The 16,773-nt window shown below is 37.1% G+C and overlaps 1 protein-coding gene across 2 annotated transcripts in view; it reads left to right on the top strand.

Moving 5' to 3' along the window:
• The window catches only part of LOC150055618 (albumin-like), a 230,077-nt gene that overhangs the window by 16,510 nt on the left and 196,794 nt on the right, over window positions 1-16,773 (top strand). The window contains exons 12-15 of one of the 2 annotated variants that reach the window (XM_090343441.1): window positions 352-575; window positions 2,163-2,295; window positions 3,017-3,083; window positions 3,970-4,114. In XM_090343441.1, the coding sequence (XP_090199567.1) occupies window positions 352-575; window positions 2,163-2,295; window positions 3,017-3,058 (399 nt within the window). In that variant the 3' untranslated portion in view covers window positions 3,059-3,083; window positions 3,970-4,114. Of the gene's footprint in view, window positions 1-351; window positions 576-2,162; window positions 2,296-3,016; window positions 3,084-3,969; window positions 4,115-16,773 lie in introns of those variants that run through there. The other variant, XM_090343442.1, reaches the window with a different exon arrangement.

Genomic DNA, 16,773 nt, shown 5'->3' with positions numbered 1-16,773 from the left:
GTGCTCATGGCTGGTGTTCTACCACTTGAGCAACACCTCTAATCTAGCAATTTACTGGTTAATTGGCGTAAAGTCTCCTAGATGTTTCTTCTCAGACTTACATTGAGAATCAATCTTCTGGAGTAGAAATCTCAATCTCCTGAACAGCTAGAATTGCAGGTGTAAGCCATCAGGAGAGGTGATTTTTATATTTCCTGGATGTTTACTTCCAAAGATAGGTGAAACACTGTCTCAGTCCACTTTAGATTCAAAGTTGTGAGTTTACTTAGCACTATGTTTAGAAAATGAATGTTGATAGAACACTTTCAACTTTGTTTCTTTTTAATTTGTTCTCTCTTCCCTACTGGTTAGCTGTCCCTGGTGCTTAACCGGTTCTGTGTGATGCATGAGAAGACCCCAGTGAGTGAGAAGGTCACAGAATGCTGCACCAAGTCTTTGGTGAACAGGCGGCCCTGCTTCAGTGCACTGACTTTGGATGAAACCTTTGTTCCCAAAGAGTTTAAACCTGAAACGTTCACCTTCCATGCTGATTTTTGTGAACTTCCAGAGGTGGAGCAACAGCGCAAGAAACAATTGTGAGTAATATTTCATGACTGCATGTGTTTGTAGATTTCATAGATGTCAGTTGAAATGAATATTTTTCTCTCTATAGTAATGGCAGTCCTTAAATAAAGTAAGTATTTGTCCTTATTACCAACCATGATACAAGTTTCAAGGATACAATGGGTGGTTACAATGTTAACAATGAATAGTCAGGATAATACTGACTAAAAACCACAGTAGGATAAAAGTTTAGGATAGACTAGAAGAGAAGCTATGAAACCAGCAAGTGAATCTGTAATGTTAGAAAATTACTTGTAGAAATCATGGGATAATTTTTTCTAGTTATGAATGATTATATTAAGTTGATCCTCTAGGCAAGATGTTGTGTGTTTTTTGAGAATGTGATTTGTTTGCTAAAAAATATGGAAATGTGAATTTTGAGGATCAACACCTTTTCTTTTTTTACTATCATGAGGGTTATCATATCTTGAAATCTAACAGCAGAAAAAAATTGTCATCTTTGGTGGCCTGATATCAGGACCATACTTAAAAATAAAAGTAAAACTATAAATTTCATCATGTTTTCTCTCTGTGTGAATGTGTGTGTGTGTGTGTGTGTGTGTGTGTGTGTCTGTCTGTCTGTCCGTCCGTCTATCTGTCTGTCTGTCTTCTCTTCTATCTAGTGGCCTGCGAATTTTCTAAACCAAAGTGGATACTAAATTTTGCTTTGTTTATTCTAGAACATATTCTTCCATGATAACTACCAGCTCCTTTGGATTGTACTATTTCCTGTAGCCTCCCAAATATTAGCTTTGAATAGCAAACACAAATATTAACACAGCAGAAAGATCTTAAATGACATCTGAATTAATTAAAAATTTTAAGCATCAGCATTAGGCATTGGTGGCTCATGCCTATAATCCTTGTTACTCAAGAGGCTGAGATCTGGGATCCTAGCTCCAAGTCAGCCTAGTCAGAAAAGTCTGTGAGATTTTTTTTCTTGTCAGGGTAATGTAAAGAGGGGTTACAGTTACATTTGTCAGGTAGTGGGTGCATTACTTCTTGAACATTGATACCTCTTCTCATATTTTTGTGCCCTTTTCCCTCCCTAGTCTGTGAGATATTTATCTCTAATTAACAACAAAAAAAAAGGGCTAGAGTTGAGCTGTGGCTCAAGTGATAGAGAACAAGTCATGAGTAAAAACTTCAGTTACAGTATTCAGGCCCATACTTCAAGATTCCCAGCACTAGCAAACAAAATTAAGCATTGTTTTGATCTGTTAAGTAAGTAGATGTACAAATCACTATGGCATTACTGCTATAATCTGAGTGCAGTCTGAGTACTATCTAAATGCAAATTGTTGGAAGCTTCAGTAAATACTAAATGACTTGCACTGATTATTTTATTTGACCCCCATATCAAGCCTAATAGAGTGGATTTTAATATAGTCACATACAGAGGAGACTATGAGGTAATAGTGAGTGCCTTAGCTTCTTCTACAGTAGTCTGGCTCCAAGAGTTTTAGTCTTCATTGAAAGTGCTACCATCCTTACCCTTTCCACTTTTCTTTCCATGAGTAAACTTAGTCTTCCTTTTCTCCTTTTGTGTTCAAATACAGAATGATTGCAGAGCTGGTGAAACACAAGCCCACAATCACAAAAGAGCAACTGACTGCCGTTTTGGGGAAAGTCAAAGCTTTTCTGGAAACATGCTGCAAGGCTGGTGACAAAGAGGCCTGCTTCGCTGAAGATGTATGGGAGTTGTTCTCTTTTACATGTCAACTTCCATGTTTGGGCTTAGAGCTTAGGCATTTATTTACTGAAGGGCATGAGGAGTAGAGAGCTGATTCTACATACACTCATCTTATACAGGAGTTCTTGGCTTTTAGCTCCTACTGTGCTAGATGTCGCAACTATTAAATATTTATAATGCCTTATTTTTTCCAAGTTTGTGATGCTATGCATACAAAAAGAATGACTTACTATATTTTGATCAGTGAAACAAATTAACGTAGTTAATTTGTAGTTAGAGTTTGCTGGGTAAGATTTACAAATAAACTATTGAATTATGGGCCAGGAGTTTGACTTAGTGGTAGAGTGCTTGCCTAGCATGCACAAAGACCTAGGTTCCATTCGTCAGTACCACATCCATAGAAAAAAGCCGGAAATGGTACTGAGGCTCAAGTGGTAGAGCTCTAGCCTTGAGAAAGTGCTCAGGCCCTGAGCTCAAGCCCAGGACTGGCAAAAAACCCAAAAAACTACTGAATTATTTGCTATACTTCCCTCCTCAAGTTTTAATAATAATTTTGTATTTCTTTCTGTATAGTGCCTGGAGATAGATTCCTTCCATAAATTCTGGTAGTAAACCGAAAATATGAGACTTGTAATTGCCAATTCGTATGTAAATTCTAGTTAAAAATTCTGATGTTATCGGTAGCATTTTTCTCAACATCTGTTACTCTTTTGTGTTCAGGGTCCGAAGGTTGTTGCTGCAAGTCAAGCTGCCTTAGTCTAAAACATCACAACCACAAGCATCTCAGGTGATTCCATTTTTTTTTAAAAAAAAGCAACTAATTATCATCCTCATTATGAAATTGTAAACATTGGCTCTTTGACAAGAGTCATATTAACAACTGCCAACTCCTTTTCTTTGCTTGTTCTATTTATATTGGTCATTAAAAACTCAAAATAGTGGTTATATTGGCAGTCATTATTATTGCCATGTTTTAGAAAAGAGCTCATAGATAAGGGCATAGATGAAGTAATTGATCCAAAGAACACCACTGTAGTGAGAAGAGAAGCAAGAGTTCCATTCAACCTTGCCCTTAAGCATTAACCATTGTCTTACATGACGAGAGCCATCATTGGAGTAGTATAGGCATTATCTGAGTAAAACTGAAAGGGCCCAAAGCGGCTGAATACAAAACATTTCACATGACTCAAATAAATGGTTCTCAAGTATAGATTATTGGAGGATATGATCAATTTATTTCATGTGAGTAATATTATTAAAAATTTGTTCAGAATATGCACCAAAGCCCTGAGTCACTACTGTGCATCTTACAACCTGTAGACATATGAAAATGCGATTTCCTTCAGTCCTAAGTGGGAAGATGTTCTTCCTAGAGTTCCTACATTGGCAAGATACCTTTTGTTTGCAAGAATTAGGCAAGCAACAAGTAGTTAGACAAGAGGAGACATGAGGTCCTGATTAGAAACTTGAGGAGTCAGAAGGCTCCTGTGCTGAAATGAACACATCACAGTTGTTCCTGTGTCCTTAGCCTTAGACTGAGCTATGTCCAGGTCAGGCTTAAGTTGCTTACCCTGGTTCAAACAGCAGAAAATCATTCAAAGCAATTCAATAGCTGTTCAAACAGATGTGGAAAATACAAGCAGTACTTTAACATTTCTCCTTTTGTTTTTCAGTCTACCCTGAAAGAGAGAGAAAGATGAAGACTCAAAACTTATCACCTTCTTTTCTTTCCTGTTGGTGTAAAATCAACACTATCCAAGAAATATAAATTGAAATATTTGACTTTTTTCTCTGCACTTTAATAAAAATGAAGTCTAATATTATTGTCCAGTATTGTAATTTTCCAGATGTGTGTTTTCATCCTGAAAAAATTTTAAGCTCTATGAGAGTTTCAATTTTTTAAAAATTTATTCAACTTCTTAAAAATCCATGAGATTTTTATCACCATTTAATCACCAAAAAGATGATTCTAGAGGCATGAGTCAAATAGCAGACACTGGGTCTCCCACCACTCACTGCTCTGAACAACAACAACAAAAAATGAGAACACAAGTTCAAGCTTCTATACTAGCAAAAAAAAAAAAACCCACCAAAATCCCCCCAAACAAAACAACAACAAAATAAACCAGCTAACCATCAACCAACAAAGCCTATAATAGACCATCCTTACGATCTTTGTTATACTATTGTCTTTTTCCAGGGAATTTAAATAATTGTACCAGCATGGTATACACATTTGTATAGCACTAGTCACAAAAAAATAAGATTACCCCATACAGTAAATGGTTAAGCAAAATATGATATGTGTATGTATATCATCTATATATCTATATTATGTATGTACTTGTATATGTGTGTATGTACAATGAATTACCATTTAGTCACACTAACAAAAGCCATTCAATACAGCTGAGTGAGAGAATAATGCACTGCATACAAGCTCTAAGCCCCAGCACTAGAACCAACCAACCAAACAAACAAACAAACAAACACACCCCCAAGCAAAAAATAGTGTTATATATTACTTAGGGAAACAGGGAAATTGGGAATCATATTGAGAGAAGCTAAGCTCAGAAAGGCAACGATCACAGTTTTGTTCATATATAGAAACTACTTAAATGAACAATGATGACAATGATACTAACATAGTAATAATGTACAGGTGCATAGAAGAAAACTGGTGGGAAAGAAGTGAGATAGGAAATGGCAAAGGACAAGGTGCTATGGACCAAAGTATGTTACATGTATCTGTGATGATAGTGCAACAACACAGTAAATACTGTTGGAAAAGGCAGGGATTAAAGAGGGTGGTGAAGAGAGTATCATAGAGTGACTAATGTATGCTAACAGTGACAAAAGTCTATTTCCTCAGCTTTAAAAGCTGAGAAGATTAAGATTCAGGTCATAGTAAAGTTGAATTTCTGGTGATAGGTTTCTTCCTGGCTCACTCACAACCTTCTTGCTTTGTCCATCAACACAGGGAGAGAAGGAACTTTGCCGTTGTTTTCACCCTAACTGCCTAATCAGTATTTTTCCTAAACCACTGCTATTAAGTACAATGCATTAGGGACTTAGGACTTCAACATAAGACTTTTATGAATCTGGTTGGCAATGGCTCATGCCTGTAAACCTAACTACTCAGGAAGCTGAGATCTGATCATAGTTTGAAGCCAACCAGAGCAGGAAAGCATGTGATTCATACCTCTAATTATTCAGCAAGAAGCTACAAGCAGAGCTGTGCCTAAAGTGATAGAGAACCATCCTTGAGAGAAAAAAATGCTAAAACAAAGCACCCAGGTCTTGAGTTCCAGCAATTTGGGGGGAAGCCTAAACATCTTGTCCATTTCAAAATCGCTTGATAACAAAAGGGAATTTATGAATTAAATTTAACAACTGGCCACCATTCAACTCTGCTAAATGCTATGATTGGAATGTATGTATCGCTTTAAAATAAGTATATAGTGACCTAATATACATGTGGTTTAAGAGGCGGGACATATTGGGAAGAGACGAAGTCCTAAGTGCTCTGCATTCATGAGTGGATTAGGGCTTTCACCAATGAGATTATGGGTGGTATTATGGTTCCTCTTGCTTTACCAGCCTTTTATTCTTTGGGGACACACAGGGCTATCCTTGAGGAATGGCTTTTCATTGGGTATGAAATTTCCCGGCATCTTGGTTTTGGAAGTACCAGCCTTCCAAACAGATATATATGTCTATGATTTATAAATGTCATAATCAGCACAGCTAAGGGCACATGCTGTTAATGGGACATGCACATTTTGTGAAATTAATTTTCAACTAGTGTTCCATTAGATTTTTGCTCTCCCCTTGACTCACATTAATATTCTATTAACCTTATTGACCTTGAAATATTTCTGTTTTTTATTAATTTGATAGGCACACTGGTTCCCTAAACACATACACACACACACACACACACACACACATACACACACACACACACACACATACACACACACACCTCTACCTGGTGAGATCTCTTCCCTTAATCATGAAAAAGTATGATGATGATGATGATGATGATGATTGTTATTTTACAAATGATGAAATAAACCCTGGATGAAATTATTTGCCTAATGTCATATGGCTAATAATTGGTAAAGCCAAGAGTAGTTGTGGTTATAGCATGCCAAGTTAGAGTATGCCATATTGCCTCTTGGTAGTTTCATGTAAAATCAAATGAAGCAGAGCAATATAAAAGTGTATGTTGCAAACTCTGTACTTCGGACCAAACTTTGAACAATTACACATATGGATTTAGGCTTGTTTGTGGTTAAACACTTACCCAAAGTCATAAAACAACTAAAAAGACAGGGCAAAAATTCCAACCTCGTCTACAAATCCACATGCTTAACCATAATACTGCCCTGGCTCTGATCACCTGACATGGAACTGCAGGAGACCTGCTTGGTTAGGGAGGATTTGGAAAGAGATTAAAGTATGACGCAAAACCTGCTCTGTGTGGTAGAAGGATTCAGAGAAAGATCCTGGGCGGTTGTTTCTCTTGGTTTAGTGTCATCAACCTCTCAATGTATTGTTTGCTAACACAACACACCTCTAGCTTGACCTGTGCATGGAATTATATGTGGATTATAAATATTTGTAATATTTAAATAATTACAGTTTGGTAAAGACCTCCTGTTTTCCAGGGGTTATGTATTACCCCTCAGCCTTTGGATGGATGAGGGAAATGGCTTATAAGCCTGGAAGCCAGAAGTTTGAAACTGAAAGGGGATTTGAAAAGTTATAAAGATCTCTGTGTTTCTAGGTGTGATGGCACACCTGGGATGTCAGCACTTTACAGAATGATGTAGACGAGGACACCAACTCTCGGTCACTGTGGGCCATACAAAAGTTCAAGCAGCCTGAGTTTGTTTTTAAGATAAAAACAACAAAAATTAATTCTTAAAGAAAAGTTGAAACAATCTAGAAGTATAAATCAAAACAAATAAAAAAAGAAAAACAACAAAAAAGGAAGAAAAAAAGGGTGCAAATTTTACCAAGCCAAATAAACTGAAAACCAAGCCACTTTTGCAAGTATCTATTTCCTGATTCTTAATTTGTTGGACTTTGACTTAGTCCTTTTTTTTTTAAATTGTACTATTTGTGCCCCTCCATAGAGTCTATTATACTTCAGTTAATTTACCCCCCAGTGTATTTACTTGTAAGTTTATAGGCACATTCTAGTTACCAAAATGAGAGAAACCAAGCAACCTATGTTTCTCTGATTCTGGCTTGTTTCACTTATAATTTTTCTAAGAGACAGTATTTATATAAGGATTGGTGTACAAATCACTGTAAAATACAAAGAATTGATCATATCTATATGGTTTATTGTTTTGTTAACAAAAAAGAGAAAGTAGTCATCTTTTTTAATTTTTTTTTTGGTCTGGGTAATGTATAGAGGGGTTACAGTTGCATTCGCCAGTTAGTAGTGCATTACTTCTCACACATTGATACCCCTTCTCATGTTTTTGTCCCCATTTCCCTCACCCTACCCCCTCCCAATCATCTTGCTTTCCCCCATTCCCTTTCCTATTTCAAATAAACAAATAAACATATATACAATATGCCAGGTAACAAAGTCAGACACAAAAACAATGTGAGATTAACTAAAGGACAACAAACGAGAAGAGAAATAACAGTATATTAAGAACAACAATCACACAAGATAAAGCTCTTGTTTCCATATCCTGGAATCCTTTCATTTAGTCTCATCCAATATGACCTTAGGTAACTAGGTTTTGAGCTATTGTAATCCTCTGCTGGGAGAGTCCTAGATGTGTACTAATTTTTACAATGAGGGAAACCACTGAGCCTATGTTCTTTTTGGTTCTGGCTTACTTCACTTAATATGATTTTTACAAGTCTTTCCATTTCCTAACAAATGGAGCTATGTCATTCTTTCTGATTTCAGCATAGAATTCCATTAGTATAAGTATCATATCTTTTTCACCCAATTATCTACTGAGGGGCATCTGGGTTGGTTCCATATCTTTGCTATGGTAAATAGTGCTGCAGTGAAAATCATTTGCTAGTGGCTTCATTATGTCCTCGTTTCTGGACTATTGGGTAAATGCCCAGGAGTGGGATTGCTGGGTCATAGGGAGCTCTATGTTTAGTCTTTTGAGGAATCACCATCCTGCTTTCCAGAGTGCCTGAATGAGTTTACACTCCCACCAACAGTGTAATAGTGATCCCTCCTGGTCACATCCCCTCCAGCATTTGCTGTTACTAGATTTCTTGATCCTGGCCATTCTAACTGGAGTGAGGTGGAATCTCAAACTTGTTTTGATTTGCATTTCTTTTATGACCAGAGATGTCTAGCATTTCTTCGTGTGCCTATAGGCCATTCTTATTCCCTCTTCAGAGAAGTCTCTCTTTAAGTCTTTTGCCAGTCTTTTAATAGGATGGTTGTTTTTTTGAAGATTTGTTTTGGAGAGATTCAATTATTTTAGCTGTAGATATATTTCAGATATGAGGCCTTCGTCTGTTGTATGATTAGTGAAAACCTTCTCCCACTCTGTGGGCTTTCTATTTAACTGCTAGCTATGTCTTTTGCCATACAGAAGCTCTGCAGTTTAATGCAGTCCAATTTGTGCAAGCTTTCTTTAATTTGTTGTGTTTCTGGGTCTTTATTAAGAAAGTTTTGGCCTGTGCCAATGAGTCCTAGTGTATCTCCTATTCCTTCTTGTAAAGTTTTCAGTATATTTGCTTTTACCTCCAGGTCTTTGATTCATTTGGAGTTAATCCTGGTGCAAGGTAACATAGAAGGATCCAGCTTTAGTTTTCTGCAGGTGATTAACCAATTCTGCCAGCACCACTTGTTGAAGAGGCTGTCTTTCTTCCATTCTATTTTCTTTGGTTCCTTTATCAAAGATTAGGTGGCCATAGGTCTGTGGGTTGATTTCTGGGTCTTCAGTTCTATTTTGTTGGTCCTCAGGCCTGTTCTTGTGCCAGTACCAAGCTGTTTTGGTCAATATAGCTCTGAAATAGAGTCTGAAGTTTGGTACAGATATTCCTGCACCAGTGTTCTTTCAGCTAAGGATTGTTGTTATTTGGTTTTTTTTTATTATTCCATATGAAATTTTGGATTGCCTCGTCTATTTCCTTAAAGAATGACATTTGGACATTGATGGGTATTGCATTGAATTTGTAGACAGCACTTGGCAAGATTGCCATTTTCACGATGTTAATTCTTCCAATCCAGGAGCATGGGAGGTTTTTTTCATTTCTTCAGTTCTTCTTTAAATTCCTTTTTCAGGTTTTTAAAGTTTTCATCAGAAAGATCCTTTACATTCTTAGTTAAGTTAATTCCTAGGTACTTTATTTTCTTTGAGGCTATTGCAAAAGGAGTTGCTTTCCTGATTTCTGCCTTGCTCTTCTCATTATTAGCATATGGGAAAGCAGTTGGTTATTGACAGTTAATTTTAGTAGAAGGTGAAAGATTTATATGATCTGAAGAGAAACCACAGTGTTAAGAGGTTTAATTTTATACCCTGCTGCTTTACCAAAGTTTCAAGTCAACTCAAGTAACTTGGGAGTGAAGTCTATAGGATTCTTTAAATACAGAATCATGTCATCGGCAAAGAGGAAATTTTCACTCCCTCTTTTCCTATTTGGATCCCCTTTATGTTTGTTTCTTGCTTTATTGCTCTGGCTAGGAATTCTAATACTATATTGAAGAGGAGTGGGGCATCTGTATGGCAAAGGGCATAGCTAGCAAGTTAAATAGAAAGAGTAGGGGAAGATTTTCACTAGTTATACGTAGACAAAGGTTTCATATCTAAAATTTATCTAGCAGTGCAGTGTCTCACGCCATTACTGAGTAGTTACTCAGGAGTCTGAGATCTGAGGATCAAGGCATAAAGCTGGCCCTGGTACAAATGGACCTGAGACCTTTATCTCCAATTATCCTCAAGAAAATGAGAAAACAGAAAGTGGGGCTTGGCTCAAAGGTAAGGCAGTAGCCTTGATTTGACGAGCTCAGGGGCAGCGCTCAGGCTGAGTTCAAGCCCCATGACCTACATGCATGCATGTATACACACACAGACCCACACACACACACGAATGCACACATGCATACATGCACACACATATATATACATATATATGTATATATATATATATAAATTGAATCTTTCCAAAACAAATCTTCAAAGAAACAACCATCCCATTGAAAGGTGGGCTAAAGACTTAAAGAGATTCTTCTCTGAAGAGGAAATATGAATGGCCTATAGACACATGAAGAAATGCTCCACATCTTTGGTCATAAAAGAAATGCAAATCAAAACAACTATGAGATTCTACCTCACTCCAGTTAGAATGGCCATGATCAAGAAATCTAATAACCACAGATGCTGGAGGGGATGCGGCCAGGAGGGATCACTGCTACACTGATGGTGGGAGTGTAAACTCATTCAACCATTTTGGAAAGCAGGATGGTGATTCCTCAAAAGACTAAACCTAGAGTTCCCCTATGACCCAACAATTGTATTCCTTGGCATTTACCCAAATATTCAGAAACAAGGACATACTAAACCCACTAACACAACGGTGTTTATTGCAGCATTATCTACCATAGTGAAGATGTGGAGCCAACTCAGGTGCCCCTCAGTAGATGATTGGATCAACAAGATGTGGTACTCATACACAATGGAATTCTGTGCTGCCATCAGAAAGAACATTTCCCTATTTGTAAGGAAATGGAAAGACTTGGAAAAAAAATCATATTAAGTGAAGTAAACCAGACTCAAAGGAACATAGGCTCAATGGTCTCCCTCATTTGTAATAATTAGTACACATCTTGTACTCTCCTAGCAGAGGATTACAGTAGCTGAAAACCTAGGTACCTAAGGCCATATAGGATGAAACTAAATGAAAGGAACTCTAGGAGATGGAAACAAGAGCTTTATCTTGAGTGACTGTTGTTCTTAATGTGCTATGTTATTTCCCTTCTTTTATTTTTTTGCCCTTATAGTTAATCTGGTATTGTTACTGTATCTGACTTTGATACCTCCTGTATTATATATACATTTATTTGTTTATTTGAAATAGGAAAGGGGAGGGGGAGAGCAAGATGATTGGGAAGAGTTCGGTGAGGGAAATAGGGACAAAATCATGAGAGGGGTATCAGTGTGTGAGAAGTACTGCACCCATCTGATGAATGTAGCTGTAACCCCTCTATACATTATCCCAACAATTAAAAAAAATCAGCTGCTCTAAATAGTAACAGTTGAGAATCAGTTGACAGCTTAGGAATGAACAAACTTGATTCATAGGCATGGCTCAAATGGTGAAGCACAACTTGAAACTTGTACTATACATATAAATAAGTATGTATGTATGTATGTGTTACTCCAAACCCAATATAAAAGGTCTAGAAAGCACAAAGCCCTGTGTGTTGAAACATCATTGCTGCCAATGAAGAAAAAACAATCATCTTAATTAGTAGCATGCCTGTGTAGGAATGATCAGGCTCTCAAACTTGGATGCCTATTTCCTTCCTCCTATATAAGGTATTCCCATGGGAAGGAGGAAATCCTGGCCTAATGAGAGAAGATCCTTCAGGATCATTTAAACCAACTTTGCTCACATGGTGTGGAGATTGGAAATGGCTATACAGTGATGGGCCTAAATTTGTGGCTAGAAACTGAGCTAACTTAAACAGCAGAGTAAATAATTGAGAAACTGTCAGTAAATAATTAGGAAATCTGAGTGGGCTAGAGACAAATTCTACACTCTAGAATTTGTACGAGGCAAGGGTCAGTCAGGGATCCTTTGCCAAGAGCACTTTGGATGCTATGGAATTTAGAGATGGGGCAAGCCAAAGAAGAGTTAGTGGATGTGTTCACTAAGCAACAGTGCATTCTTGAAGAATGGTGGTGAAAACAGGTACAAAACTGCAGTGCAAAATAACAATTTTCAAAATGTATTTCTCCTCCCTCCCTCCCTCTTCTGCTTCTATCCTTTCTGCCTTTTTTTTCTGTTTTTCTTTTGCCTCCCCTCTCCTCTCCTGTCTTCTCCTCTTCTGTCCTCTCTTCTCCTCTCCTCTGCTCCCTTCTCCTCCTCGCTCCTCCCCTCTTCTCCACTCTGCTCCTGCTCCTCTGCTCTCCTCTGCTTCCCTCCCCTCCCCTGCCTCTCTCCCTCTCCTCTCCTCCCCTCCTCTCCCCTCCCTTCTTTACTCCCCTCCCCTCCCCTCCTCTACCCTCTCCTCTGCTCTCCTCTCCTCCCCTCTTCTCTTTTTCTTTTTCTAATTCCTCTTCCCCTTCTCTTCATTTAAAAAAATCAGGCAGGGTTTATGGAGTTTGTTTCAACCTTACAATCTTCCTCCTCTCCCTTCCAAATGCTAGGATAACAGTCCTGTATCACCAAGTTTGAGCCTTCAAAGCATTTTTTTAAAAATCAGTACAGAATATATTTAACAAGAGCCATTATCTATCTACAGAAATTGCTATTTAGATTTGAGTAGCAAACTAGAAGTTTTAGAAATGCAGCAATGTAGTTCTTTCTCACCTGCAATAATTGTAATCATTATTAGGTGACAGCTCACCCAAACTAGTACTTTTTAATGACAGCCCTTTCAGAGGTCTATTAATTTGGTGGAAACCCTGTCTTTCCTTGACTTTTTTTTTTTTTAAATCTTGGGTCTTGGGGCTTGAACTCAGCCTGGGAACTGTCCCTGAGCTCTTCAGCTCATGGCTACCACCCTACCCTTGAGCCAAGCCCCACTTCCCGTTTTCTAGAGGTTAATTGGAGATGAGAGTCTCAGGGACTTTAGTGCCCAATCTGGCTTTGAGCCTTGATCCTCAGATCTCAGCCTCTTGAGTAGCTAGGATTACAAGTGTGAGCCACCATGCCCAGCATTTTTCTTTCTTTCTTTCTTTCTTTCTTTCTTTCTTTCTTTCTTTCTTTCTTTCTTTCTTCCTTCCTTCCTTCCTTCCTTCCTTCCTTCCTTCCTTCCTTCCTGTCTGTCTGTCTGTCTGTCTGTCTGTCTCTCTCTCTCTCTCTCTCTGTCTCTCTCTCCCTCTCTCCCTCCCTTCCTTCCTTTCTTTCTTCCTTTCTTTCTTTCTCTTTCCTTCCTTCTTTCTAAACAATGCATTTTTCTATCAAAGTTGATAGATGTGAAAATAACTCAAATCTTGACTTTTCAATGACATTGTCTAATCATGGAATGCTTAGTAAGAGCTTTGCACAGTGAATTATTGTCAGGGTATTTTTTTGGCCCTTTATGGTGGTGTGTGCTTTTAGGAGCAGGCATTTGAAACCTGGTGGTTGGAAAAACATGAGTTCTATGCCATACCAAGAATATCACACTGAGTTTAATTCTCAGTACTGAAAGGAAAACAAAAGAAATGAAGACCTTGACTATTCACAATTATGCGACAGCATAATAACGAAGTTAGTGAGAACACATTTGCACAGTATAATTTACCTCATAGCTACTAGTTTTTATTGTTTCATTTCCATTTATTACTATTTTTAATGTGGCCAAAGCACCAACACTAAAATAAAAAAAAAAGATTGCATTAAGCATCTGTTCTTCAAAACTCCTCCTGTGGGAGCAAAATAATATCATTAGCTAGCACTTGTTTCCCCTACTTTACACTATGCTTCTTTTCAGTGGCCAGATTTCCTAACACTAGTAAAGTGAGGGATGAAATATACTCTGATGGCATACCAGTGGAGGATGCAGGAGAAAAGGAGGAAGAGACAGGTGCAGAACTACAGTGCATGGAAAAATCAACAGGATGTGGCTTTGATTGTGGGTATAGTTTGAGTCTACACTGCAAAGCTGAAAGTCTCTTCACTCTTATTCTATACCTAAAGGAATTTGTATCACACAAAGCAAAGAAAGGAGCAAAGGCTGAAAATAGTTCAGATGGCTTCCATTGTTTTTTAAACAATGATTGTGGTTATTTTCTCTCTGACAGACAGAAACTCATTCAAGAAAAATCTAACTCAGAAAGAGTTGGATTAAAGAAATCATGAAGTTTGGTAGGCATTCAGCCTGACCGATACTCAGGGACAGGAGCACTGTCCCATAACAAGACTGGACATAAGGGCATGCTGACCAAAGGACACTAATTTTCACTGTCGAAGTGATCTTTCCTGTCTATACTTACACAAAAAGCTGTAGTTAGGACTCTTAGTTTAAATATTTGCATTTACTGTCATGCCAAAGTTCTTTGGAGACTAAACATAAGGTTTCAAGACCCGGATAAAAGGCTGTGTAGAAATAATCAATAATTTTGTGCCTTTATTCTTCGTAGTATACAATGTACATGTAGTATTTTGAAAGAAATTTCAAAGAAAAATGTAAAACTTCTTGTTTTTGAACATTTACAAATTTCTTATTAAGAAAAATTTAATGCTGGGTGTGGTGATACAAAATTGTAATTCCAACAACTTAGAGTAAGAGAGTAAGATATAGGGAGACCATGAATGTGAGGATTTTCCAGGCAAATTTAGGGAGATCCTTGTTTCACTATATATATATATATATTTTATATATATATTATTTGTACAAATAATTATATATAATTACAAATTAACTATTATATATAAATTAAATATACTATATGTGGAAATTATATGTATTATATATAAACATATAAATGCTCATTTATTTGTTTAAAATGCATAATCCCTGGGCTCAACCTCCATTGATCACCCCTTACCAAAAATTAAGCATGCGATATGTTCTAAGAATTAAATTAAACTTTCTTCACTATCTATTAACAAGAAGTTCATCCAACTACATTAATCTTCTAAAGGAAAGCTTCTTTCTGGTGTTTTCAATTTTCTTTTAAAACTATGGGATCTCTATTAAATTTTGAGCAAATGAATTTGAAACTCCTATTCTGTTAGGATGAATTTCAGTTTTAGTTTTTACCATTTCCTATTTTACTTGAATATACTATTTCAGAGCATAGCTGATAAATACTATTCATTTACTTAGTGAAATAGTGTGCATAAAATATATACGTGAAAGATAAAGGCTTGGATGTACAAATTAGTAATACATATATGTTCAATGGACAGGATTGCATGCTTTCTAATGCCTCAGGAATCAGATCTGAAAAGGCTAGCCTAACCACTAGTTATGAATAAATAGTGCCCATTCTTTATAGAAAGTTCAAAGAACAATTTTTAATTTATCCAAGAAAGCATTACTTTCTCCATTTAGTAAGTTAGAACAATTTTTCCATTTCTTTTCTGATATACATTTTCTGGCTTTTGAAAAAAGATTTTCCCAGGGAAAAATAATTGTAATTCCAAAGACTGATATTTTCCAAAAGCATACATTTTATTATCTATTGTTCATCCAGAAAGGCAAGTCTGATATTCCTTATCAGGCTTCTTTCTGAAGAAAGAGGTTTGAATCAAAGAAGAGGGAATCATTTCCAGTGTTGGTTGCATTTGGAGCCAGTGCCAGTGAATGTGGCCTGCCGCTAGCAACTGAGTTAGCACCCTGCTTGAGAGTCAGAAGGTACCTGAGATTTCCAGCCTACAATTGCAAGGAACTGAATTCTTCCTATAGCCTGAACAAGCTTTAAAGCGAAGTCTTATCCCATGACTTCTAGGAGGGACAGCACCTTGCTTTTTGAAGATCATGAGCAGAGCTTTTCATCTAGCAAGCTATAATCAAGTCAATGAATGTTGTTTTAAGTTGCAATCTGTTGCTATGCAACAGCAGAAAACTCATACAAAAATCTCAATTGGTAAAGGTCTCTAATTTAAATAAAGTAATTCATTTCTAAACTGCTATTGCAATCTTCTGTTGAATGAGTGAATTCTCCTTCATGGATGTGGTAGTTGCCTTCTCAATGGGAAGAACATTTTGGAGCTATTATGAACAAAGTTGTTAAAAACAAGAAAACAAAGAGAAAGCAAGGAAGGGAGGAAGGAAAGGCCACTTGATGCCTGTGAGGAATGGTTAGCATTCTCATAGCTAGCTCTAGAGATGCAGCTAGGCACAGAGTGTCCTCGTTTGGACTACACTGGGAAAATTATCACTGCCATTTGGGACCAGTTTTCATCCCAGTATCTTTGTCACAGAAAAACCCACAGACATTTTCCCACTGGATCAAAGTATTTTACTTCATTTGTAGGGCCAGATCTGGTATAGAAACTTCTTAGTATGGTATAGTTTTTATTGTTGCTATGGGATTTTATGACTTTGCATTTGAGTGTCTTTTAAGACAATTATTTTATTTTATTGTAAGGAAGAGGTACAGAGGGGTTACAGTTACATAAATGAGTACATTTCTTTTTTTCTTTTATTTTTTTATTGTTGGGGTCATGTATAGAAGGTTGACAGTTACATTTGCCAGATAGTAGGTGCATTACTTCTCACACATTGATACCCCCTCTCATGTTTTTGTCCCCATTTCCCTCCTCCCACCCCTTCCTTATCATCTTGTTTTCCTATTTCAAATAATCAAACAAAT

This window comes from Megascapheus bottae, chromosome 13 (genome assembly GCF_031878675.1).
Source record: "Megascapheus bottae isolate mThoBot1 chromosome 13, mThoBot2.hap1, whole genome shotgun sequence".
Lineage (NCBI taxonomy): Eukaryota > Metazoa > Chordata > Mammalia > Rodentia > Geomyidae > Megascapheus > Megascapheus bottae.
This window is presented reverse-complemented; position numbering and strand designations above follow the sequence as displayed.